At 35.8% G+C, this 25819-nt stretch overlaps 1 protein-coding gene across 6 annotated transcripts in view; it reads left to right on the top strand.

Moving 5' to 3' along the window:
* Nucleotides 1-25819, top strand: part of SOS2 (SOS Ras/Rho guanine nucleotide exchange factor 2) — an 89039-nt gene that overhangs the window by 28084 nt on the left and 35136 nt on the right. For 5 of the 6 annotated variants that reach the window (XM_054513694.2, XM_064571009.1, XM_045900804.3 and 2 more), the window contains 4 exons: nt 1764-1967; nt 4783-4926; nt 9217-9327; nt 15618-15716. In XM_054513694.2, coding sequence (XP_054369669.1) covers nt 1764-1967; nt 4783-4926; nt 9217-9327; nt 15618-15716 — 558 coding nt within the window. Of the gene's footprint in view, nt 1-1763; nt 1968-4782; nt 4927-9216; nt 9328-15617; nt 15717-25819 lie in introns of those variants that run through there. The other variant, XM_045900807.3, reaches the window with a different exon arrangement.

Below are 25819 nucleotides of genomic sequence, written 5' to 3'. Positions count from 1 at the left end.
CAGGAATATCATAGAAGTAGTGCTGTACTCTTTTCATTGCATTTCTCACATGGCACACAATTTTGATGTGTCCCATCACTGGTGATGTTCATTTTGATCACTTGATTAAGGGGTTGTTTTCCAGGCTTCTCTGCCTTGAAGTACTATTTTCCCTTTTGTAATTAATAAATATTTTGTGGAATATTTTAAGATCGTGAATATCTTGTTCCTCATTGCACTTGAAATTTATTCATTTGTTTATTTTAATATAGGCTCATGGATTCTCATTTAATATGCTTTCCATTATTTCATTACTTATTTTGATAATTCAAATTGTCCTAGATCTGGCCAGTGGGAGCTCCTTTAAGTTGGCTTCTCTGTCTGTATCATTCTTTGAACACTTCCTCTTGACAGAAGATGTTCCAGGTTCAGCTTTTCTTTACATGCTGCTCACGCCTGGGATTAGTCATTTTCTAAAAACTCCAGGTTCCTTTTAGTGGAGAATGGTATTTAGAAACCAAGATCTGGGTGCTAGGTAAACTGACTGCTATTACGGTGTACATGTTCTGGTCTCTAGATGCCAGATTTGGGGAGTGTGTGTGTGTATACATTATATGTATACAACACATCTATATTTATTTCTCATCTATGTTTTTGTTGTTATGGCAGCCCAAGAAAACTAATAAAGGCGTGTACTTTCACAAGTTGTTTATTTTCCAACATAGGTGATATGTTAGCACCAACCTACATTTAAGTGGGGGTGGACCTATAACGCAGGTGGTAATTCAGTTCTGCTTAGAAGATAGTATTGTATTTACCTACTTCTGAGTGGGTAGAACAATTTTGGGAAATCTGCTTTACCGTTCTCTCAGGCTTAAGCTTCTAACTCAAGAACTACCCTGTGTCTACCAAAAAAGAATTATCTATCTTTATATGAATTCACAGATCTCTCCAATCCAAACCAATACCACAGGGTTCATTTTAGCCTCCCCTTGTTCATATTTATAACTGTCTTGTCTGACAGAAATCTGGCTCCCATTTTTCTTAATATATTTTCCTATTTGGTCTGTTCTCCTGTATCTAACCAGTCTCCTAACAGTCCTCTCTTCCTGCGCTGGTACAGGCACCTTCTTTAACTGCTTAATAGCGGTTGCTGGTATGGTAACTATGCATGAGAAAAGCATCACAGTGTGCTCTGTCATGTGCTTCTACAGTAGTATCCTTTTCTTTTTTCCAAGTGCATATAGCTTTCTTTACAACAGGACAAGGAAGTACCACTATTTTGAATGCCTACTCTTTGCCAGACATAGTTGTATGCATTTTATGTATACCACCTCATTGAATTTTCTCATCAGTTACATTTTACATAGAAGGAATCTGCTTTCAAAAGAATAAATAACTTGTCTGTAATCACAGGTAAGTAAGTGATTGAACCAGGATTTTGGCTCAGATTGTTGTCCTTGAAAGGTATGCTCCTTTTTGCTATTATATGTGTGTATAGTTTATGTGTGTGTGTGTATATACACACATTTATATGTATACACACATATATTTCAGTGTTAGGCTTATCTTATTTCTATAAATATTTATTTTTGCATATCCAGTTTTGTTTGGACTTTTTTTCCCTTCAACTTTTCATATTTCTCTTATTTGAATTTTCTTATATAAATTAGCTTGTAATGCGCACAGCTCTCATTGTTTAATGTTTTAATTCTAAATACCTTGAGACCATTTTATAAAAGTATGGAAAATAAGTTTCTACATTATTGATTTATATTTGTCAGGTTTTGATGGACATGTTTGACCAGGATGACATAGGTTTGGTTTCTCTCTGTGAAGATGAACCCAGTTCTTCAGGTGAATTAAACTACTATGACCTTGTCAGAACTGAAATTGCAGAAGAAAGGCAGTATCTACGGGAACTAAATATGATCATAAAAGTGTTTCGAGAAGCCTTTCTTTCCGACAGAAAGCTGTTTAAACCTTCTGTAAGTACCTTTTTGGTTTGAAATTTTATGTACCCCAAAAGCAGCTTAAAATCACAAGTAGGAACTTTTTATACTTTATGAGTGTATAACAAAAATATTCTGTTATGTAGTATTTATGGTTTTTAAAATATGTGAATTGTTCTGTATTAAGGGCAGTGACAGTGGAAGTCAGACACAAGTGCACACAGCTGCCCTGATTGGAAAGGGGGACTGCACGGGAGTGGAATCTTCCTGCTGTGCAGGATTTGAGGTTTATAGTCATTCGTTTGAACGTAGTGAAAAAGATGTATGGTCTAGAAAAGAAAGACTTAATACTTTTTCATGTCTTTTGGTAAGTACTTTAAGGCAGTGGTTTAAAGTTTTAACAGTGGAACTTTTTAAGAAAAAAGTTCATGCCGAGTGCCACATAAACAAAGGCAGAGCGGGGCGCCTGGGTGGCTCAGTCGTTGGGCGTCTGCCTTCGGCTCAGGTCATGATCCCGGGGCCCTGGGATCGAGTCCCGCATCAGGCTCCCTGCTCCGCGGGAAGCCTGTTTCTCCCTCTCCCCCTGCTTGTGATCCTGCTCTCACTGTGTCTCTCTCTGTCAAATAAATAAATAAAATCTTTAAAACAAAACAAAACAAAACAAAACAACAAAGGCAGAGCTACTCCACTGGAATATGGGCTAGAAGTGCTGGCAGTAGGATGGGAGCCTTGTCCTTTTTCTTACCTCTGTAGCTTCTAAAGTCAACTTAAGGAATACAGCTAGACAAATACTGTCTTTTTTAAGAAGTTTTTTTTTCTTTCCTTTCTTTATCCCATGATTTATTTTTCCTTAGATGTCTGTGTGTCTGCCCTTCACTTTAAATACTCCGCCTTTTTTCTACCTCCTGATTTCCTCCCCCAAATAACTATTACATGAGTGAATGTGCAGACACAGCTGGCTGAGTGTTTAAGATTAGGAAGTGATTTAGCCTCTTTGATTCTTTTCCAAAAGCATGAGTTTCAGTGATAATGTAGGGTTTTTTAGTTGGCTTCTGTCCTTTTTTTTGGTACTTATGTTTAATGTTTTGTAGCAGCTCCCACTGGACACACTGCTTTAATTGCATTTTGTCATTTTCAAAGTACTGTCTATTTTATGTGACCCTTGTAACACTCCTCTGAGATAGATGAGACAGGTATTATCATCTCTGCCTTACTAAGATAAGGAAATTGACACAAAACGATTATGACTTGGTAAGTTACAGAAGTTGAACTTGAATTTGAGTTCTTTTATACCACAGTATAATTGGTTCTATCTAAGAATAAAAACCTAACAGATGCTAGTAGCTTATTTTATCTTCTTTGGCTTTTCTGTGTCCCATTAGTTTTCATTCCTCAGGAATTAATTTTTATGGGGTCTCTTCTCATTGATAGTGCTGATTTGATAGAAAATTTCAACTATGGTACTGAAGGGTCAAGAGAAAGAGGGAATTCCTTATCTTTTTAAACTTTTTTTAACATTTAGATATGGATTTGCTATATTTACTGTATTTTTTTCTACTGTATTTTTTAGTCTCAATAGACTGTAAACTTTTGAGGTAAAGACCATCTGAGATCAGAGCATAGTACTCAGCAAATATGTGATAAAGGAATGAGTGATTTAAAACTAATCTTAATTTACTCCTTTAGGCCCTATCCCTTTGTCTTCAAAAAGCTCACATTTGGGCGCCTGGGTGGCTCAGTTGGTTAAGCGACTGCCTTCGGCTCAGGTCATGATCCCAGAGTCCCGGGATCGAGTCCCACATTGGGCTCCCTGCTTGGCGGGGAGTCTGCTTCTCCCTCTAACCCTACCCCCTCTTGTGCTCACTCTCTCACTCTCTCTCTCTCTCAAATAAATAAATAAAATCTTTTAAAAAAAAAAAAAAGCTCACATTTGTGGAGGACCTAATATATGCCAGGAGCAGTTTGTGGAAATCATCTCATTTAATCCTACTAAGAACCTTATGAGGGTAGATAGATATTAATATACCAGCTGTGTGACCTTGAGCAATTTACTTAGCTGCTTTGAGCTGGTTTCCTCATTTGTAAAAATGAGGATGATGATAGTGCCTATATAATAAGGCTGTTATGAGATTACATGTCAAGTACTTGTAATAGTGCCTGAAACGTAGTAAGTGACCTAATCCAGAGTCATTTATCTAACAAGTGTGGGGTCAAGATCCATGCTCAGGTCTGTCAGGTTCCACAGCGTGTAGTGTTTCCATTACAACATGGAAGAGTGAATGATAGTTGGCCATAACCTGCATGATCAGTCATAACGGTCTGTTTAAGAAATTAACATTTCTTAATCCAGATGTAATTCACACATGGAAGCTTGAATGAAGTCTTAATTCCACCTCAAATTTAGGAGACAGGCCACAAGTTGTGAAACTGGATTGTATTTGGATTAGGAGTCATGTTTTCATTTTGAACCCAGCTTTTATTAACTAGCTCTATAAGACCTTGATCAAGATTTTTAGCCTCTTAGCCAATTTGAAAATACTCAAATGCCAGGATTCTCTATGTGAAGAGTTGCTTAGATTTATCCACAATAGGAGATTTTAGAATTATTGAACAAAACTACATATAATTTATATTTCCCAGTAAATTTACTGTATGTAATCCAGGAGGTTTTTTTAATTTCACATTTGTATTCATGATGGACTTTTGCTTTGTTATAGAATATATTACATGTCTTGGAGTATATTAGTATGTAATTGGATGAAAATACACCCTTAACACTTATATTACTTATATTTAGCAATTTTTAAACAATATTTCAACCTCACATGTCTTAACTTTTCTTTTTTTTCAGGATATTGACAGGATTTTCAGTAACATTTCAGATATACATGAATTAACTGTGAAACTTTTAGGTTTAATTGAAGACACAGTTGAAATGACTGATGAAAGCAGTCCTCATCCGTTAGCTGGCAGCTGTTTTGAAGATTTGGCAGAAGTAAGTTTATAAAAGTACTTTATAATTCTCATTAAAGTTCTAAATAGTGTATTAAAAAATTAGTAAGATATTCTCTGTGAAAATTAGAGGACATTGCTGACTGCTATAAAACAATACTTAAGATTGAACCAGTAGCAAACTAAAATTACATTGTCTATATTTTTAGTGACACTTATTTTATAGTGTATTTATGATAATATTTATAGTGAAAGTTGGTTGAGTAGTAACATTTAGGATTTTTTAAAAATTTTATTATGTTATGTTAGTCACCATACAATACATCATTGGTTTTTGATGTAGTGATCCACAATCCATTGTTTTCGTATAACACCCAGTGCTCCATGCAATACGTTCCCTCCTTAATACCCATCACCAGGTTTACCCATCCCCCCACCCCCCCTCCTCTCTAAAACCCTGTTTCTCAGAGTCCATAGCCTCCCGTGGTTCATCTCTCCCTCCGATTTCCCTCCCTTCATTTTTCCCTTCCTTCTCCTAATGTCCTCCATGCTGTTCCTTATGTTCCACAAATAAGTGAAACCATATGATAATTGACTTTCTCTGCTTGACTTATTTCACTTAGCATAATCTCCTCCAGTCCCATCCATGTTGGTGTAAAAGTTGGGTATTCATCTTTTCTGATGGCTGAGTAATATTACATTGTATATATGGACCACATCATCTTTATCCATTCATCTGTTGAAGGGCATCTCGGCTCTTTCCACAGTTTGGCTATTGCAGACATTGCTGCTATGAACATTGGAGTGCATATGGCTAGGATTTTTTTTTAATGGCATGTGTATTTAAGGTGAAAGAAAATAAATTCTGTTGACCATAGCTGTTTAGCTTTTATAGATTTTGGTTTTAGTTTCCAAAAATTGAAAAGGAGGTTTATATTTTAATTTTTTTCCCAACGTGAAAATCATTTTGTCTTTTAGGTGATGATTATAAAAATAATGTAGCTTATTGTAAAAATATTCAGAAAAATAGAGGCAAGTATAAAATGAAAATCACTCAATTTTGCCATACCCAGAGATAACTTATCCTTACAACATATATTATTTAATCCTTAAAAATATTTTTCTATAGGGCGCCTGGGTGGCTCAGTTGGTTAAGCGACTGCCTTCGGCTCAGGTCATGATCCTGGAGTCCCAGGATCGAGTCCTTCATCGGGCTACCTGCTCAGCAGGGAGTCTGCTTCTCCCTCTCCTGCTACCCCCTCTTGTGCTCTTTCTCTCTCTCTCTCTCAAATAAATAAATAAAATCTTTTAAAAAAAATTTTTTTTGGGTGCCTGGGTGGCTCAGTTGGTTAAGCGACTGCCTTCGGCTCAGGTCATGATCCTGGAGTCCCGGGATTGAGTCCCGCATCGGGCTCCCTGCTCGGCAGGGAGACTGCTTCTCCCTCTGACCCTCCTCCCTCTCATGCTCTCTGTCTCTCATTCTCTCTGTCTCAAATAAATAAATAAAATCTTTAAAAAAAAAAAAAAAACTTTAAAAAAAAAATTTTTTTCTATATAGATACAAACCCGTTTTATTTACGATAATAGACTGTTAACTATTTTCTCCTGTTCTCAATATATCATGAACATTTTCCATGTTAATAAATAGACTTCCACACAATTTTTTTAATATATTAGTTGAAGTTTAGTTGACATACAATGTTATATTAGTTTCAGGTGTGTAAGATAGAAATTCAACAATTCTTGTACATTACACGGTGTTCACGGCCATATGTGTGGTTACCATTTGTCACCATACAACATTATTACAATATTGTTGATTATATTACCTATGCTATACTTTTCATCCCTGTGATTTACTCACTAGAAGTTTGTGCCTCTAATCCCCTTCACCTATTTCACCCATCCCCTCACCCCTCCTTCAACACTGATTTTGAAGTCTGAATTAGCACCATGTTATATGGAGACACCATAACATATTTTAACTCCTTACTATTAATAAATATTTAGGTTGTTTCCATTTTTTGTTATTATAAACAATATTACAACAAATATATTTATACTGTCATCATAGTCTAATAATTATTTTAGGATGTATTCCTAGAAGTGGAATTGTAGTATTAAAGACGAGGAAATTTTTAGAACTTTAAAACATTTTACCAAATTTACTTCCACATAAGCTCTAATATATGCTGCTCTTTTTCCCACACCTTCACTAACTCTAGGTGTTATTCTATTTATTTTTCCCAGTCTAATGAGGGGGGAAAAGAGCTTTTATTCTTAAAACTAATCATGTTGAACATCTTTGTATACTCATTGGCCATTTTTATTGCTGTTGGAAAACAGGTTGTAAAAGTGCTTTCTTTAGTTTTCATGTAAAAGAATTTCTAATGTTACAATCTCTGCCTATATTTTTTGGAAAATATAGATCACTTTTATTATATCCATTTTAGAGACAATGAAACTGATAGTATAGAAGTATTCAATTACTGATACCTAAGCAAAATAATCAGCCTTGATTCTTACTAGCAAGTTTTTATATTGCAACATTTTAGCATATTAATCTGTAGCCTGGTTGCTTGCTGTTCTCTTAAATATATCATGGTTCAAAAACAATGTATTTTCTAATTTTTATTTTGTTATTGTGGTAAAATATACATTAAGATTTGCCATTTTAACCATTTTTAAGTGCATAATTCAGTGGCATTAATCAAATTCACAGTATTATACAACCATCACTGCTGTCTTTTTTAAAACCTTTTTATCACCCCAAACAGAAACTCTGTACTCACTAAGCAGTGACTCCCTATTCTTCCCTCCCTCCTAACCCCTGGTAACCTCTAATCTACTTTCTGTCAACATGAATTTGCTGATCCTAGATACTTGATATAAGTGGAATCATAGCAATATTCTTTTGTGTCTGCTTATTTCACTTAACATGTTTTCAGGGTTCATCCATCATAGCATGTATCAGAACCCCATCCCTTTCTATGGCTGAGTAATATTCCATTGTATATATGTATCATGTTTTGTTTATCCATTTATTTGATGATGGACACATGGTGTTTCCATCTTTTGGCTATTATGAATAATGCTGCAGTGAACATTGCCATACAAGTATCTGTTTGAGTCTCTTATTTTCAATTCTTTTGGGTATATATCCAGTAGTGGATTGCTGGGTCATGGGGTAATTCTTTGTTTCACTTTTTGAGGAACTGCCAAACTGTTTTCCACAGGGGCTACAGTATTTTATATTCCCACTCGCAATGGATGAGGATTTCAGTTTCTCTTATCCTCACCAATACTTGTTATTTTCTGAAAAACATACTGTATTTTTTTTTTTTTTTAAGATTTTACTTATTTGACAGAAAGAGACACAGCAAGAGAGGGAACACAATTAGGGGGAGTAGAAGAGGGAGAAGCAGGCTTCCCGCTGAGCAGGGAGCCCGATGTGGGGCTCAATCCCAGGACCCCCACCCTAACGGCTGAGCCACCCAGGCGCCCCAAAACATACTGTATTTTTAAAATACAAAAATGAAACAAGACTCTTAGTTGTAACTAAACATTGGGGATATTGATTATTGTCAAGTAATAGGAATTTATTGAAATACAAACATCGGGGGTGCCTGGGTGGCTCAGCCGTTAAGCATCTGCCTTCGGCTCGGGTCATGATCTCGGGGTCCTGGAATCGAGCCCCGCATCGGGCTCTCTGCTCCGCGGGAAGCCTGCTTCTCCCTCTCCCACTCCCCCTGCTTGTGTTCCCTCTCTCGCTGTGTCTCTCTCTGTCAAATAAATAAATAAAATCTTTAGAAAAAAAAAATTAAAAAAAAAAAAGAAATATAAACATCGTACAAAATATGGGCAATTTCTGCTTTGTTATTTTACTATATATTAGTCTTTCCTTTCTGTTTCTAATTTTGAAAAGTGTAGAGTGGATGAAACAGTGGTACCAGGTTTTGCTTCCTTGGAGAGTATCTTAGGTATAAACTCATTTTAACCTAGGTAAGCCTAACTGAAATTTCAAATCCCAAGCTTGTTTTACTAATAAATACTCTTCATTTACTGGGAATAAATGTGCATAAGCATTTTAATAGTTTGATAACTTATGACCACAAATTCAGTGACCTATTTTAAGACCTTGTCATGTATCACTCAAGATCATTACATACATTTAAAAAAATTTCCTAGTTATTGTTTGACCCCTAAAAGTGAGAGCAAAAAGTTCTGAAACGTAGTTGAGAACTTAAATAAAAATTTACTATTAAATAATCTGCCATATTAGTAGAAAAGATGTTCTTTTAAACCTAACACGTTCTCCTTTTTAAAAAAATAGGAGCAAGCATTTGATCCTTATGAAACGTTATCACAGGACATTCTTTCTCCAAAATTTAATGAACATTTCAGTAAGTTGATGGCCAGACCTGCGGTGGCTCTACACTTTCAGGTAAACTTAAATTGAATGTTTGTTTTTTTTGTTTTTTTGTTTTTTTTTTTTATAAAGCAACCAAAGAAATATTTCACCATCTTATTCTTCAAATATTTGTAAGTTCTGGAACCCTTTCATAAAGCACATTAAGGAACTAATTCACCAGTCCTTCAAAATCTGTTCATTGTAAGCTTGTTTTAGATTGTCTTCTCTTTTTTGTTTCAAGTTCTTTCAATCTGTCCTTAATGTAGAAATATTTTATAGAATATTATTACACAAACTGAGTGACTACAAGAATCTGGCACATTCTAGATCTGGGATATAGAAATAATATGCAGAGCTCTTTCAGGATCTTACTCCCTGCAGGAGCTGGAATAGGAATCATAAAGAGTGGAGAATATCCTCATGTGATACCCATACTGACTTCTCTACCAGGCCTGTAATTTAAAGGAGATATATTAATGGGGACTATGCAAATTAATTGGTTCAGTAATGCAGTTAGATAAAATGAAAGAAAGTGGAGAGACAGAATTACATTTTTACCCTTTCAACACTTAACAAAGGTTACCTTGGCATTGATCCTTGACTACTTACTGCTGTAGAGACATCCTGCATCTAGACCAGCTCTTCTCCCTTAGCATATGAATATGGCCTTTATTGTCCTAAAACAAGCAAATAAATAAACAAAACTTTCTTCACTCTAGCTGTTGTCCCCCTTTTCATTTTTAGCCAATTATCTTCATATTACTTTTTACCATTCTTTATCAAACTGCTACCATCTGTATTCTGATCAGGATATACACTAAAAACTGCCCTTGAAAATGAACTTAATTGCCAAGTCCAATGGATATTTTGATTTCATATTTATGCCTGTAGTATTTGTTCATCCCCTCCTTGTCCTTTTGGCTCCCATGATACTTCCTTCTAATTTTTATCTTCTTTAATTTCTCCTTAGTCTCCATAATTGTAGATGTTCTCCAGCTTCAATTATCAGCCCATTCTTTTCTGCCCCTCTGTACTCTCCATAAGTGACTTTATCTGTACATTCTGCTTTAGCTATTGCCTATATACTGGTGACTTCCTATTTGTATTTTCAAGCCATAACACTCTTATGAGCACTGTGTGTGTATATACACTTTCATATAACCAGCTGCCCTTTGAGCTAATTCACTTGGATATCACACAAGCATTTCAAATATAACGCATTCAAAACTGAACTTAAAATCTTCTCTCTGCCTTCTTTTTTTATTATTATTTTTTTTAATTTTTATTTTTTTAGGTTTTTTTTTATTCTTATGTTAATCCCCATACATTACATCATTAGTTTTAGATGAAGTGTTCCATGATTCATTGTTTGTGCATAACACCCAGTGCTCCATGCAGAATGTGCCCTCCTCAATACCCACCACCAGGCTAACCCATCCTCCCACCCCCCTCCCCTCTAGAACCCTCAGTTTGTTTTTCAGAGTCCATCGTCTCTCATGGTTTGTCCACCCCTCCGATTTCCCCCGCTTCATTCTTCCCCTCCTGCTACCTTCTTCTTTTTTTTTTCTTAACATATATTGCATTATTTGTTTCAGAGGTACAGATCTGAGATTCAACAGTCTTGCACAATTCACAGCGCTTACCAGAGCACATACCCTCCCCAGTGTCTATCACCCAGTCACCCCATCCCTCCCACCCCACCCCCCACTCCAGCAACCCTCAGTTTGTTTCCTGCGATTAAGAATTCCTCATATCAGTGAGGTCATATGATACATGTCTTTCTCTTTTTGACTTATTTCGCTCAACATAATACCCTCCAGTTCCATCCACGTCGTTGCAAATGGCAAGATCTCATTCCTTTTGATGGCTGCATAATATTCCATTGTATATATATACCACATCTTCTTTATCCATTCATCTGTTGATGGACATCTTGGCTCTTTCCACAGTTTGGCTATTGTGGACATTGCTGCTATAAACATCGGGGTGCACGTACCCCTTCGGATCCCTACTTTTGTATCTTTGGGGTAAATACCCAGTAGTGCAATTGCTGGATCATATGGTAGCTCTATTTTCAACTTTTTGAGGAACCTCCATACAGTTTTCCAGAGTGGCTGCACCAGCTTGCATTCCCACCAACAGTGTAGGAGGGTTCCCCTTTCTCCGCATCCCCGCCAACATCTGTCGTTTCCTGACTTGTTAATTTTAGCCATTCTGACGGGTGTGAGGTGGTATCTCATTGAGGTTTTGATTTGGATTTCTCTGATGCCGAGCGATATTGAGCACTTTTTCATGTGTCTGTTGGCCATTTGGATGTCTTCTTTGGAAAAATGTCTGTTCATGTCTTCTGCCCATTTCTTGATTGGATTCTTTGTTCTTTGGGTGTTGAGTTTGATGAGTTCTTTATAGATTTTGGATACTAGCCCTTTATCTGATATGTCATTTGCAAATATCTTCTCCCATTCTGTCGGTTGTCTTTTGGTTTTGTTGACTGTTTCCTTTGCTTTGCAAAAGCTTTTTATCTTGATGAAGTCCCAATAGTTCATTTTTGCCCTTGCTTCCCTTGCCTTTGGCGATGTTTCTAGGAAGAAGTTGCTTCGGCTGATGTCAAAGAGGTTGCTGCCTGTGTTCTCCTTTAGGATTTTGATGGACTCCTGTCTCACATTGAGGTCTTTCAACCATTTGGAGTCTATTTTTGTGTGTGGTGTAAGGAAATGGTCCAGTTTCATTCTTCTGCATGTGGCTATCCAATTTTCCCAACACCATTTGTTGAAGAGACTGTCTTTGTTCCATTGGACATTCTTTCCTGCTTTGTCAAAGATGAGTTGACCATAGAGTTGAGGGTCCATTTCTGGGCTCTCTATTCTGTTCCATTGATCTATGTGTCTGTTTTTGTGCCAGTACCATGCTGTCTTGATGATGACAGCTTTGTAATAGAGCTGGAAGTCCGGAATTGTGATGCCACCGGCTTTGCTTTTCTTTTTCAACGTTCCTCTGGCTATGCGGGGTCTTTTCTGGTTCCATATGAATTTTAGGATTATTTGTTCCATTTCTTTGAAAAAAGTGGATGGTATTTTGATGGGGATTGCATTGAATGTGTAGATTGCTCTAGGTAGCATTGACATCTTCACAATATTTGTTCTTCCAATCCATGAGCATGGAACGTTTCTCCATTTCTTTGTGTCTTCCTCAATTTCTTTCATGAGTATTTTATAGTTTTCTGAGTACAGATCCTTTGTCTCTTTGGTTAGATTTATTCCTAGGTATCTTATGGTTTTGGGTGCAATTGTAAATGGGATCGACTCCTTAATTTCTCCTTCTTCTGTCTTATTGTTGGTGTATAGGAATGCCACTGACTTCTGTGCATTGATTTTATATCCTGCCACTTTACTGAATTCCTGTATGAGTTCTAGCAGTTTTGGGGTGGAGTCTTTTGGGTTTTCCACATAAAGTATCATATCATCTGCGAAGAGTGAGAGTTTGACTTCTTCTTTGCCAAATTGGATGCCTTTGATTTCTTTTTGTTGTCTGATTGCTGTGGCTAGGACTTCCAATACTATGTTGAATAGCAGTGGTGATAGTGGACATCCCTGCTGTGTTCCTGACTTTAGGGGGAAAGCTCTCAGTTTTTCCCCATTGAGAATGATATTCGCTGTAGGTTTTTCATAGATGGCTTTTATGATATTGAGGTATGTACCCTCTATGCCTATGCTCTGAAGAGTTTTGATCAAGAAAGGATGCTGTACTTTGTCAAAAGCTTTTTCTGTATCTATTGAGAGGATCATATGATTCTTGTTCTTTCTTTTGTTAATGTATTGTATTACATTGATTGATTTGCGGATGTTGAACCAACCTTGCAGCCCAGGGATAAATCCCACTTGGTCGTGGTGAATAATCCTTTTAATGTACTGTTGGATCCTATTGGCTAGTATTTTGGTGAGAATTTTTGCATCCATGTTCATCAGGGATATTGGTCTGTAATTCTCCTTTTTGATGGGGTCTTTGTCTGGTTTTGGGTCTCTGCCTTCTTTACTGTGAATTCCCATTATTATCTTCTGCTGTATTCAATAACTTGTCAACTTGGAATAAAAATTACACCTAATTTTCAAAATTTACTTCAACAAAGGAATAATTTTCTTAAGCTAAATCCTATATATTCATATACCATAAAGTAAACATTAGTTAAATGGGACAGTGTACCTATAAGATCTTTGCATAATCATTAAAAGCATTCACAACGTTTGTTTCATTCCTGTTTTATTAGGAATTATTACTGTGGGATTTGAATGTTTAGGATCCAGTTATTTAACTATTGCTCCAGATATTTAGTGAAATTTAAAGAATTAAATAAAACACTTTTTCACGCCAAACTCACTTGTACTGTATTAACTTTAAAAAGATCCATTCAGTGAAAGGTGAAGAAGGTAATGCTTCATTAAAAAAAACATAAAACAAAAAACTTTTTTAGAAGATATATAGCACACTTTAAGAATATTAGCTTTGGAGTCAGAACTTCTGGCTTTGGGTCAATCAGTAATTGTGTTATCCTGAGCAAGTCACTTAACCTCTGAGGCTTAGTTTGCTCATTTGTGACATGATGATAATGTATATCTCTTATGGTTTTTGTGAAAATCAAATGGGAATACACTAAGCACATTTGGCGTATATTAAAATACTTGTTTTATTTATAGTTCTTACACTATAAATACACATTGCAATAGCACTTTAGGATACACTTTAGTAGCTGTTTCAGTGCCAATTAACAATATAGCTGATCTTTATAGACTTAATTTTAAAGTTTCATCTTGGTTCCAGTTAAAGCATTATATATAAAATATATAAAAATATATCTAGGGTGATTCACATCACTATCTTTCATTAATCAAATGATGAAAGAAATTAATCCTTAGGAAAATAAGTTGATTGAGCATATCATGGTAGCAAGTCCATTGAACAAATTATAATTTAACTTCAGTTAACAGTTTTATGAGAATTATGGGAGAGTTTGCCTGGGAGGATACTTTTAAGAAGCATCATATGAGATTCTTTCCACATATATTGCTGTTGTCTGTATTTATCTGATGAGGAGAAATACCAGTTTAAATAAGTCAACCTAGTGACATTTAAAATCAATATGAGTAACTTTTAAATCCCTTATAAATTTTAGAAAATCATTTATTCTACAGATGATTAGTTTTCAAAACTGGGATATACCTACCCCTAACTATACACTAAGATTTTTCAGGTGATATTAAGGGCACAGACAGCTTTAAGGGAATCAGTTTCTAGCCTGGCTGCGACCTTGTTTGTTTTTGTGTTCTCTTTTCCAATTTCTCTTACACATTACGCCTTGCCATATTGAATTTCCCATTATGCATTGATCCAAGGTATAAAATCCTGCAGGGTCCCAGCCAGTGGGAACAAAAAACTTGCTCTTGAAGGAGAGTTCATTGAATGCAAAGCAAAAGGGTTTTTAAAAGCAGGAGGTAGGGTAATTATGTTAAAAATAAAAACTCTTAGTAGCTAAAATGTCATGTGATATCTAACTATATCTTGCCATATCTAGGAATTAAGAAGTGAGATCATTTATAAGGGTGAATATTAATTTTTTTTAAAAAGGACCTTATCATTCATTGGACATTAGAATAAAGGAGAGAGGAGGCTTATGAAATTCTCATACTGGGGGATACATGTTAGAAACAGTTACAGATTCTTCCAGATGCTTCCTGTACTTCAGACTGTGACATTAACATGTATGTTTGACTTTAAGAATGAAGTTAGACTTTCTGAGGAATTGTCTGATCTAGTTCTTTATTTTGACAGTGAAGATTGGCTTTGTCAATGTAGTTATATGACAGATATTTTTCATAAAATAAATAAGCTAAATCTGAAGTTTATTTAATCATTGTTTGGTGAAACATATTTAAATCACATCTACGATACACAGTATCCCAAAAAGTACATCCTTCATAACTACTTAAAACATTTCAAATGATCATCTAAAAATATACAAGAGGGTACATAGCTTTCAAAATTCTTTTAGGGTACGGGGAAGCCAAAACTTTTCAAGAAAGGTTGTATAGGACTACTGTGAAAGTTATTTTCGCTGTATAAGAGATGAAGAAATGTATATATCTACTTAATAACTTACAAGAGGAAAAAATCCTTCATTTTACAGCACTTTAATTTCCATGTAGAACATGCTTTCTGTTATAGTTTTGATTAAGTCTGTATCTTGTATTTTTAAAAGTTATTTCTGTTAGGCATTGCTGTTATATATTCTTGATACCAGAGATATACAGTTGTATCTTTTTGCTTTGCAGTCCATTGCTGATGGTTTTAAAGAGGCAGTTCGTTATGTCCTTCCACGCCTTATGCTGGTGCCTGTTTATCATTGTTGGCACTATTTTGAATTATTAAAGGTAAGGTGAAGCCTTCCTGAGCCAAAAGTACTTGCATTTATGAGGCTTAAGAACTAGTTTTTTGGGTTTTTTTTGTTTTTTTAAAGATTTTATTTATTTATTTGACAGAGAGAGAGACACAGCGAGAGAGGGAACACAATAAGGGGGAGTGGGAGAGGGAGAAGTAGGCTTCCCGCCAAGCAGGGAGCCCGATGTGGGGCTCGATCCCAGGACCCTGGGATCATGACCTGAGCCGAAGGCAGACGATTAATGACTGAGCCACCCAGGCACCCTGTTTTTTGTTGTTGTTGTTGTTAAGATTTTATTTATTTGAGAGAGAGACTGAGCATGAGCAAGGGGCAGGGGGCAGAGGGAGCGGGAGAAGCCGAGGGAGCCCAATGCGGAGCTCGATCCCAGGACCCTGGGATCGTGACCTGAGGCAAAGGCAGACGTTACCTGACTGAGGCACCCAGGCGCCCCAAGAGCTAGTTTTTGATCTGGTCATATTATTTTTCATACTTTTTATTCATAAAAATGAAGTATTTTAAATGTCTACCTTCTTTTCCATGGAGAAAAGCCTATATTTTTTGTTTTCATATCATATCCAAGTGGTAGGTAGAGGAAAATATGTCTTTATCTGCCAGTAATAACATCAATTACTTTTTTCATTACTTTTTGGAGGCACACAGTAACAGTGATTTAACTCTTATGTAAGTAATTCATAACTTTTTTGTATAACATTGGTCTAAATTTCCGTCTTGTTTTAACTTATTAAGAAAAGTACTTTTAAAGTTGACTTCTTTTTTTTTTACCATGCAGTATAGTATTCTTCCTCTCTTAGCTAGGACCCAAGCAACATCTAACAAAAAATTATGGTAAAACTTGAACTCTTTTTATGTATGTATGTATTTATTTATTTATTAAAGATTTTATTTATTAGAGAGAGAGAGCAAGCACAAGGGTGGGGGAGGAGCAGAGGGAGAGGGAGAAGCAGACTCTGCTGAGTGTGGAGCGTGACGCAGGGCTCAATCCCATGACCCCGAGATCATGACCTTAGCCGAAATCAAGAGTCAGATGCTTAACCTACTGAGCCATCCAGGTGCCCCATAATTTCAAAATATCTTGCTCGGTAAAATTTTCTTCTGCAACTCTTTAAATTGCTTTTTAGAAGCTAGACATCTTTCTGCCTGAGTATTTTGTACCTCTCTTTTAGGATACCAAGTTGTTGGTTTAGATAAACTTTTTAGATTTTTTTCCATCTAACTCTTTAGTAATAATATTAAAGCCAGAATAATTCTGTATCCTGTAGACACCTAGGCAAGGAATTCATTTGGTGATTTCTAATGAATAGCTATCTCAAGAATTCTTTTTTATGAAGTCTTATTACCCATAATGTGTGATGCTGAAGCTCACTAGCTTTTGAGCACAAATAGATGAACAACTTGATTCTGAATATCTCTATGGAAACTAATGGATCCATAAAGAGCTCTTAAAAATGATTGCAGGCTTCATATAAATAATACATTGGCTGCCCCAGATGTATGTTTGGATTTCTAAAATTTTTTGGATAATATTCATGTCTAATTGGAAGTCCTATCATTAGTCTTATAACTTCCTTCAAATATTTGCCAACATTTAAAAATTCTGGTTTGACTTTATAATTGAAGCTTATTTTTTTCCCTGTCTGGATGAATGGTTTTTAAAATCTTCAGGGTTGATCTTACAGCTACTATGTCTGCATCTGAAATCAGGACATTAACCATGATGGCCTGACTCATCCTGAGGCCTTAGCTACTTTGCCACCAATTAATCACTAGGCTCCATGTCCTCTTAACCATTGTAATTAGGACTAGTAGAGTTGGGCAGCTAATTAAAATAAAGAATCAGGGTGCCTAGGTGCCTCAGTCATTTAAGCAGCCACTCTTGATTTCAGCTCAAGTCATGATCTTAGGGTCATGGGATCGAGCCCCATGTTGGGCTCTGCACTCAGCGGGGAGTCGGCTTGAGAATTCTCCCTCTCCCTCTGCCCCTTCTCCAACTCCGATGCACTCACACACTCTCTAAATAAATCTTAAAAAAATAATCATTAAAAATATTATATACATTTTATTTAAATAACCACAAAACCCCTATAGATGGAGATTTATATGTATTTATGTGTTAATCGGTTGACTTAGGGTAAAATCTTTTCTTTGAACATGAATCTTGCTTGCTTACATCACAAAAATTATCTTCTGTGATTTCTGTTTTCCATTTCTGTTTAGATGGTACATGAATTTGAAGATGTTTGTAAAACAGATGTTTCTTGAGTGTAGAAACCTAGGTTCTTAGAATTTTTCCAAATCTTTTATAGTATCTTCCTTATGCCTTTTTAATGGAGCTTGCCTTTAAAATTACTTGATTGAGTTTTCATATAAATATCTTCTTTTTTTTTAAAAAAATTTTTATTTTATTTATTTTAGAGAGAGCAGGAACAGGGTTTGAGGCAGAAGGAGGGAGGAAAGAGAATTTCAAGCAGATTCCACACTGAGGGCGGAGTCCAGCACTGGGCTCAATCTCATGACCCTGAGATCATGACTTGAGCCTAAATCCAGTCGGTTGCTTAACTGACTGAGCCACCCAGGTGTCCTTATAAATATCTTCTTTTATACTTCTATTTCTTTGACTCATATAATGAGTAATTAAATTACATAATTATAAGCACAACTTGCATAAATATATTTGGAAACATATATTACTGGTTCTCAGTAAGCATGCAACTCAATTAGTGGGATCAGAAGGGCCTAAATATTCTACACTGTGGTCCAGTTATTAGCATTTATTGTCCTTGGGAATCAGTCTTTATGTTATACAGTGGGAATAAGAAATGCATTTAACTTCATGACTGTGATACTCTTGGTTTTTTAAAACATTAATTTATATGTCCTTGGGAATCAGTCTTTATGTTATACAGTGGGAATAAGTAATGCATTTAACTTCATGACTGTGATACTCTTGGTTTTTTAAAACATTTATTTGTAATTGTAAAATACACATAACTTGAAACTTCACATCTTAGCGATTTTAAGTACACTGTTCAGTAGTGTTAAAAATATTGGTATGCAGCCAGTGTGAATGCACATTTGGATTGCTTTTACTTTCTGGCTATTGTAAATAATGCTGCTGTGGATATGCAGATATCTCCTCAAGAGCCTGCTTTCAGTTCTTTTGGATATAGACCCAGAAATGGAATTGCTGAATCAGATGGTAATTCTGTTTTTAATTTTTTTTTTTTAAAGATTTTATTTATTTATTTGAGACAGAGAGAATGAGAGACAGAGAGCATGAGAGGGAGGAGGGTCAGAGGGAGAAACAGACTCCCCGCCAAGCAGGGGGCCCGATGCGGGACTCGATCCCGGGACTCCAGGATCATGACCTGAGCTGAAGGCAGTCGCTTAACCAACTGAGCCACCCAGGCGCCCTCTGTTTTTAATTTTTTGAGGAAACACTGTACTTTATTCCATAGCACTATACCATTTGACATCTCCACCAATAATGCACAAGCATTCCAGTTTCTCTACATCCTCATCAACACTTGATATTTTCTGTATTTTTGGTTTTTGATAGTAGCCATCCAGCTAGATGTGAGGTGGTATTTCATTGTGGTTTTGATTTGCATTTCTCTTCATATGCTTGTTAATCATTTGTGTAAGTTCCTGGGGGAAAAAAACTTAAGTCCTTTGCTATTTGGTGGTGGGGGGGGTTATTTGTGTTTTGTTGTTGTGTTATAGGAGTTCTTTATATATTCTGGATATTAATACTTTATTATATGTATCAGTTGCAAATATTTTCTTCCATTTCTGTAGATTGCCTTTTGTGATATTCTTTGGCTCAAGTACTCATCCAAAAGAAATTTCATTTCATGTTAAGCTTACTTTGGATGAGAACCATAAGAAAGAAGGCTGGACCAGTGTAATTTAAGGCCGTCACATTCCTTAGGGAGTAGAAAGCACAATCCTGGAGCAGTTTTAAGCCTGTTTCAATCTGAAGTATTTGCTTCGGTCATATACCAAGGAAGATTTATTTGTGGACATAGCATTTAAATATTATTCAAGTTTTATTTCCCAGAACCAGAATTTATGATAAACAAGATAGAAAAATAACTACGTAATGAGAAATTATAGCATGTTACATGCTTGAAATTATCTTTTTTTTTAAAGACTTTATTTATTTGACAGAGAGAGACGCAGGGAGAGAGGGAACACAAGCAGGGGGAGTAGGAGAGGGAGAAGCAGGCTTCCCACTGAGCAGGGAGCCCGACGCAGGGCTCGATCCCAGGACCCTGGGACCATGACCTGAGCCGAAGGCAGACGCTTAAAGACTGAGCCACCCAGGCTCCCCGTTTACTTGAAATTATCTTAGAGTACATTGTTGGATTGTTGTTATTCATAGCAGTACTTTAAAGTTCATCTTATGGGTAATATATTTCTTTTTTGTTTTTTTCAAATGTAATTCTTTTTAAAAAGGACTTACTTACTTTAGAGAGAGAATGAGAGAGAGTATGGAGGGGTGAGGGGTAGGGGCAGAGGGAGAAAGAAGCTCAAGCCGACTCTGTGCTGAGTGCACAGAGCCTGACTAGGGGCTTGATCTCACTACCGTGAGATCACAACCTGAGCCGAAACCTAGAGGCAGGCGCTGAACATACTGTGCCACCTAGGCACCCCTCAGATTTAATCCTTCTGAGGTTGATCACAAAGTACTTTCATTTTTTTTTTTTTTTCTCGGATAAATTATAGATTTTTTTTCTTAAGGTATGTTTAATCCTTATGTAAGAGGAACAAGAAAATAATTTCATTTCCTGATTTATAAGTGACTGTATAATATACTTATTATATTCCAACATATTCTATATTTATCCTTCTGTTGGTAAGAACATATCTGGTCTCAGTTCAATATTGACGTATTCAGGGGCGCCTGGGTGGCTCAGACGGTTAAGTGTCTGCCTTCGGCTCCGGTCATGATCCCAGGGTCCTGGGATCGAGTCCCGCATCGGGCTCCCTGCTAGGCGGGGAGCCTGCTTCTCCCTCTTCCTCTGCCTCTCTGACTCTTATGAATAAATAAATAAAAAACGTTAAAAAAAAATATTGACGTATTCAGGGCCAAGTAACATTATTTTTTGTTTCTTTTTAAAATTTTTTTAAAAGAGTTTGTTTGTTTGTTTGTTTGTTTATTTATTTGAGAGACAGTGTGTGGTGGGAGGGACAGAAGGAAAGAATCTGAAGCAGACTCCCTACTGAGCGTGAGCCTGATCCCAGGACCCAGAGATTATGACCTGAGCTGAAACCAGGAGTCTGTTGCTTAACTTCCAAGCCATCCAGGTGCCCCTCAAGTAATATTTTTTAACTCTCTGGTCATTCCTTGGAAATTTAGTCATGGAAGGAATAAAAATTCTCCTCTCAAGAGAACTTAATCCTTCTTAATTTAAAGCTTAACAGGAATACCTATTAGTAATAATTCTAATGAGGTTCATTGGGAAATATAAGCCAATATTTCCATCTGAGATGATTGAGTTTCTTTAGGTAATGCTTTTACCTTTTACTTTGAAACACAGAAAAGTTACAAAAACAGTATAGTGTGCTGCCTTCACCTGGATTCGCTAATTGTTTAAGATTATGTAACATTTGCTTGTCATTGTCTTTGTGTTCTTGTGTGTGAGTATATTATAACATTAAGAGCTTGAGTCAGTTAAGCTCAGGTCTTGATCTCCTGGGTCATGGGATTGAGCCCCCCACATTGGGCTTTGTCCTCAGCAGGGAGTCTGGGATTCTCTCTCTCTGCCCCTCCCCCTGCTCGCTCTCTCTCTCTCTCTCTCTCAAATAAATAGATCTCTAAAAGAAAAGAGCTTGAGATAATCTCTATTGAAATTAATGTTCTGACTATTGAAAAAGACTACAAGAAATATCTTGCTACATAATAAATATTCTTTCAGTGCTGACCCATCATTCAAGGATGTCCTAAGGAATAATAATACATTTAATGAATTGAATTTCCCACCAAATTACTAAAACACTATTTTTATGAAAATGTAGAGAGTACTTTATTATTACAAAAAAAGAATTGATCACATGTATTATTTCACATCAAGACTGCACTCCCAGTATAATGAATTAGAAACAAATTTATAATTTATTATAATTTACCTTTAGGCACACAGACATCCACAGTAGATAGAGCATTTTATAGGAATTCAAGAGAAGCATATTAAGTATTTCAAGAAGTCTCATAAAGAAAAAAGTTACACGAAGTGTTAAATCTTGAGCAGGATATACTTATAGACAACTAAGGAGAGTAATGATTATCAGGTAAGCAAGGAATATAGTCTTCAGTCAAGTTCATAAGATACTGCACCTAATGAAAGATCACTTCCACTTTATTTCTTAATTTAGGTATTGAAAGGGCATTTATTCTCTTTGACCTCTTTTCTAAAGCACACCAAGTTCATTTTACTTCTTAAAATGTGTAATTATCCAGTTTGTTTTAATGTTGAAGGGTTCCCTTCAACTCATGGTCACCAGATTTAGGCATAGACCAATATTCTGCCTAGTTGTGTCTGGTGTCATTGTAGAGAGGCAGTGTAGGGTGTGGCAAAAAACATGGACCATGGAATCAGAATTTCTGGGTTTGAATACAGACTCCGCTCTTCATCTTGGGTGAATTACCTAACTTCTCTGTGCTTTGGTTTCTTCATCTGTAATATGTATAATAATAGTACCTATCTTACAGAGTTGTAACTAAGATTAAATAAGGTAATGCATAAAAGAACATGCACTGAGTAAAAACTCAATAAATGTTTGTTATTTGTCTAAACATTTAACAAATTATGAATATTTATAAACAGTTATTCATTCTAATTACCTTTGGGTACTATACTAAAAATGAATAAAACCCTGCCAGACTTTAAGGAGTTCATGGCTTAGTGAAGAAGATGAATATTAAATAATCGCAACAAATAAATGTAATAAGTGTTTAAGAAATAGTACTATGGAATCGCTGAGGCAGGAGTAACTAACCCTGTCTAGGGAAGTAAGAAAAAAATTAATATAGGTGTTGGGTATATAGGGATTTATCCTGCTATTCTGATGTGTGTATGTGTGTATATTATTTGCTTTTGGGAGCAATGAAAGACAAATGTTGAGGAACTATTGCAGATTAAAAGAGATAATAAATCACAGTATATGTAAATCAGATCATTATGCTCTGCCATGTAAACTTTGGTAGTACTGTATGTCAATTATATCTTAATAAAACTGGAAAAAAGAGAGAGCCAGTGAAATCATGACTGCATCCTCTGTTGGAGGGAAAATTACTCTAAAGGACATTATTGGGACATTTGACAAAATTGGATATGCACAAAATTAGATAATAGAATTTCATCAATGTTAAATCTCTTGAAGTTAATCACTATACCATAAAAGAGTTATCTTTGCTCTAAGATGCACTGCTAACACATTAAAGGAGTGAAGGGAAATGATACTATTTGAGGGTAATTTGTGTATCACTTGAGCTTTCCTCATATTCCAAAAACAATCTCAAAACTATTTAGCAGTGGTTCTCCTTCTTCAGCAACGAACCGAAAGGGGATAGCATCACAAACTACTCTCAAATAGCTCAGGGGAAAAAACAGTGCACATATACTCACACACGGACTAATGAAGCATACGTAGCAAAATGTTTAAAGTTGGTGACTCGTGGTATACAGGAATTATTTGTATTTTTGTAACTCTTGTATAAATTTGATATTATTTCAAAAGAAAAAAAATTAAAGCGGGGAGAAGGGGAAAAGTGTCATAGAGAAGGAGGCGTTTGAGCTGCCATAGAGGCTCATTCACCAGGTGGAGAAAGAGGGCCAGAGGCGGATATGTGGAAAGCCATAGGGATGTGAAGGAGCATGGCTTATTTGCAAGTAGTTCAGTATGGTAATTTCTATGTCAATATAAGATGTTTAGAATACATTATTTCAAATGTCTATAGACAGGTAGCTTGGATATTTATCTGATGTTTATTAAATCTCACTGATTATTAAAATTCAGGAAATGTTTAGCAAATTGGTAGACTAAGATTATGGCAGAGCCACTCCTTTAGCTACTTCGATCACTAGGAAATCCTATGCTTGAAGTATCCTGAAATGTCCTTTAAATATCTTTTTTTTCTCACTCCTTGACAGCCTTTAACTATAACATGGATATTTAGAAATGACATGGCCATTTATGTGTAAGAGTTTGAGCAGTCTTAAGATCCAATAGACTAGAAATTTAGTATCCTCATACACCGAAATAAAAAAGCAGCTCTCAGAGAGCCTGAGTGGCTCAGTTGGTTAAGTATCTGACTCTTGATATTGCCTCAGGGTTGTGAGATCAGGCCCCGTGTCAGGCTCCACACTGGGCAGTGGAGCCTGCTTAAGATTCTCTGTCTCCCTCTCCCCTCCACCCCTATTCTCATGCATGCTCACTCTCTCTCTCTCTCTCTCTCTAAAAAAACAACAAAAAAACCCAGTTCTCATTTTGGTAGAATCTTATTATTAGAAATAATTTGAAATTTGGATCAACAAAAGTAGTAAGAAAAAAACCTATAATTAAGCATTTTATATCAATATCCATATTTCCTAAGGAAATATTTTAGAGTAGAGCTGAGAAGAATTTTTGTAAGAGATCTTTAAAGCAGCAAAATAAGTGATTTTGCCAGTAATTTTCACCTTTTGAAGTCAGAATGACCAAGCACTGATACTTTTCCAAACATCTTTTGGTATTTTGCCTATTTTCCCTTCATCCTTTCAATTTTTTATTTCCTAATCTAGAGATTAGATTTTATTTTTAATGATAGTCGCTTAAATTATTAAATTGCTGATCTTGTGATAGCAAGACTTCTACATGTATCTCAAAAAGTATCAGATGGCTCTGTGCTCTAGGGAATAATTTCTAGGATATATACATGAAAAGTAATGGACCTAGGGGAGCCTGACTGGCTCAGTCAGAAGAACATGCAACTTTTAATCTCGGGGTGGTGAGATTGAGTTCCATGTTGGCTGTACAAATTACTAAAAAATAAACTAAAAAAAAAAAATAAATAATGGACCTAGAACTCAGACAGTTTTTATTACTCAGTTCCTTGCTGAGGAATGGGGATCATTGCTGAATGGTTTTCAGACTGTTCTTGGAATATTAGAAAACTTGATCACAAAATTTCTAGTAAGGTAGTTTAAAATCATAAAATAAACTTAAATTTTTAACAATTTTCAGAAGGAAAAAAATTTTCAGAAAGAAGTGATTATAAGTTTTCCATGTTCTTGCGTAAATGTATTTTTGTATCTGTATAATCTGTATATAATATCTATATAACTCTCCACTTTGACTTCTTCTGTCAAATTGAACATTGGAGCATCATCCAATCTGAATTATTTATCATAAGGTAAATTTTCTTCCACTTTGAGAGTGAGATAGAAGAAAAATTTTTGGATAAATCCAGTAGAGCCAGAGTTGTTAGAATTAATAATGTGAATTTATAAGCTTTTATTTCTAAGGGTTAATGAGATAGAATATTAACTTTTATGGTTTCTTGATACTTACTACAATGGTTGAATTTTATGTTGTAAAAAATATCAGTTGAGGGGCGCCTGGGTGGCTCAGTTGGTTAAGCGACTGCCTTCAGCTCAGGTCATGATCCTGGAGTCCCAGGATCGAGTCCCGCGTCGGGCTCCCTGCTCGGTGAGGAGCCTGCTCCTCCTTCTAAAACCCTCCCCCCTCTCGTGTACTCTCTCTCTCTCTCTCACACTCATTCTCGCTCTCTCAAATAAATAAATAAATCTTAAAAAAAATATAACAGTTGAATCTCACAGATGCTGTTTGCAGAAAAGTTTATGGTGGATTGGGGTGCCAAAGTTAGCATACTTGGTTATATTGTATAACAAAGATATACAAGCTTTTAGGCATTTCTGAAACTTAAGAACTTAATCATTAGAGAATATGAAATAATTTGTTTATCTCATTTGTAATTATTAACAAAAACAACTTATAAGCTTCATGTTTTGCATATTTTAAACTATTTTTATGTATCTGGAAAATGTCCACATGGTTTTCACAGTTGCTTTT

Source organism: Mirounga angustirostris, unplaced genomic scaffold (genome assembly GCF_029215605.1).
Source record: "Mirounga angustirostris isolate CCGP_5_RB_7025 unplaced genomic scaffold, mMirAng1.0.hap1 SCAF_9, whole genome shotgun sequence".
Lineage (NCBI taxonomy): Eukaryota > Metazoa > Chordata > Mammalia > Carnivora > Phocidae > Mirounga > Mirounga angustirostris.
Note: the sequence above shows the minus strand (reverse complement) of the source record. Positions and strands in the feature narration are given on the sequence as shown.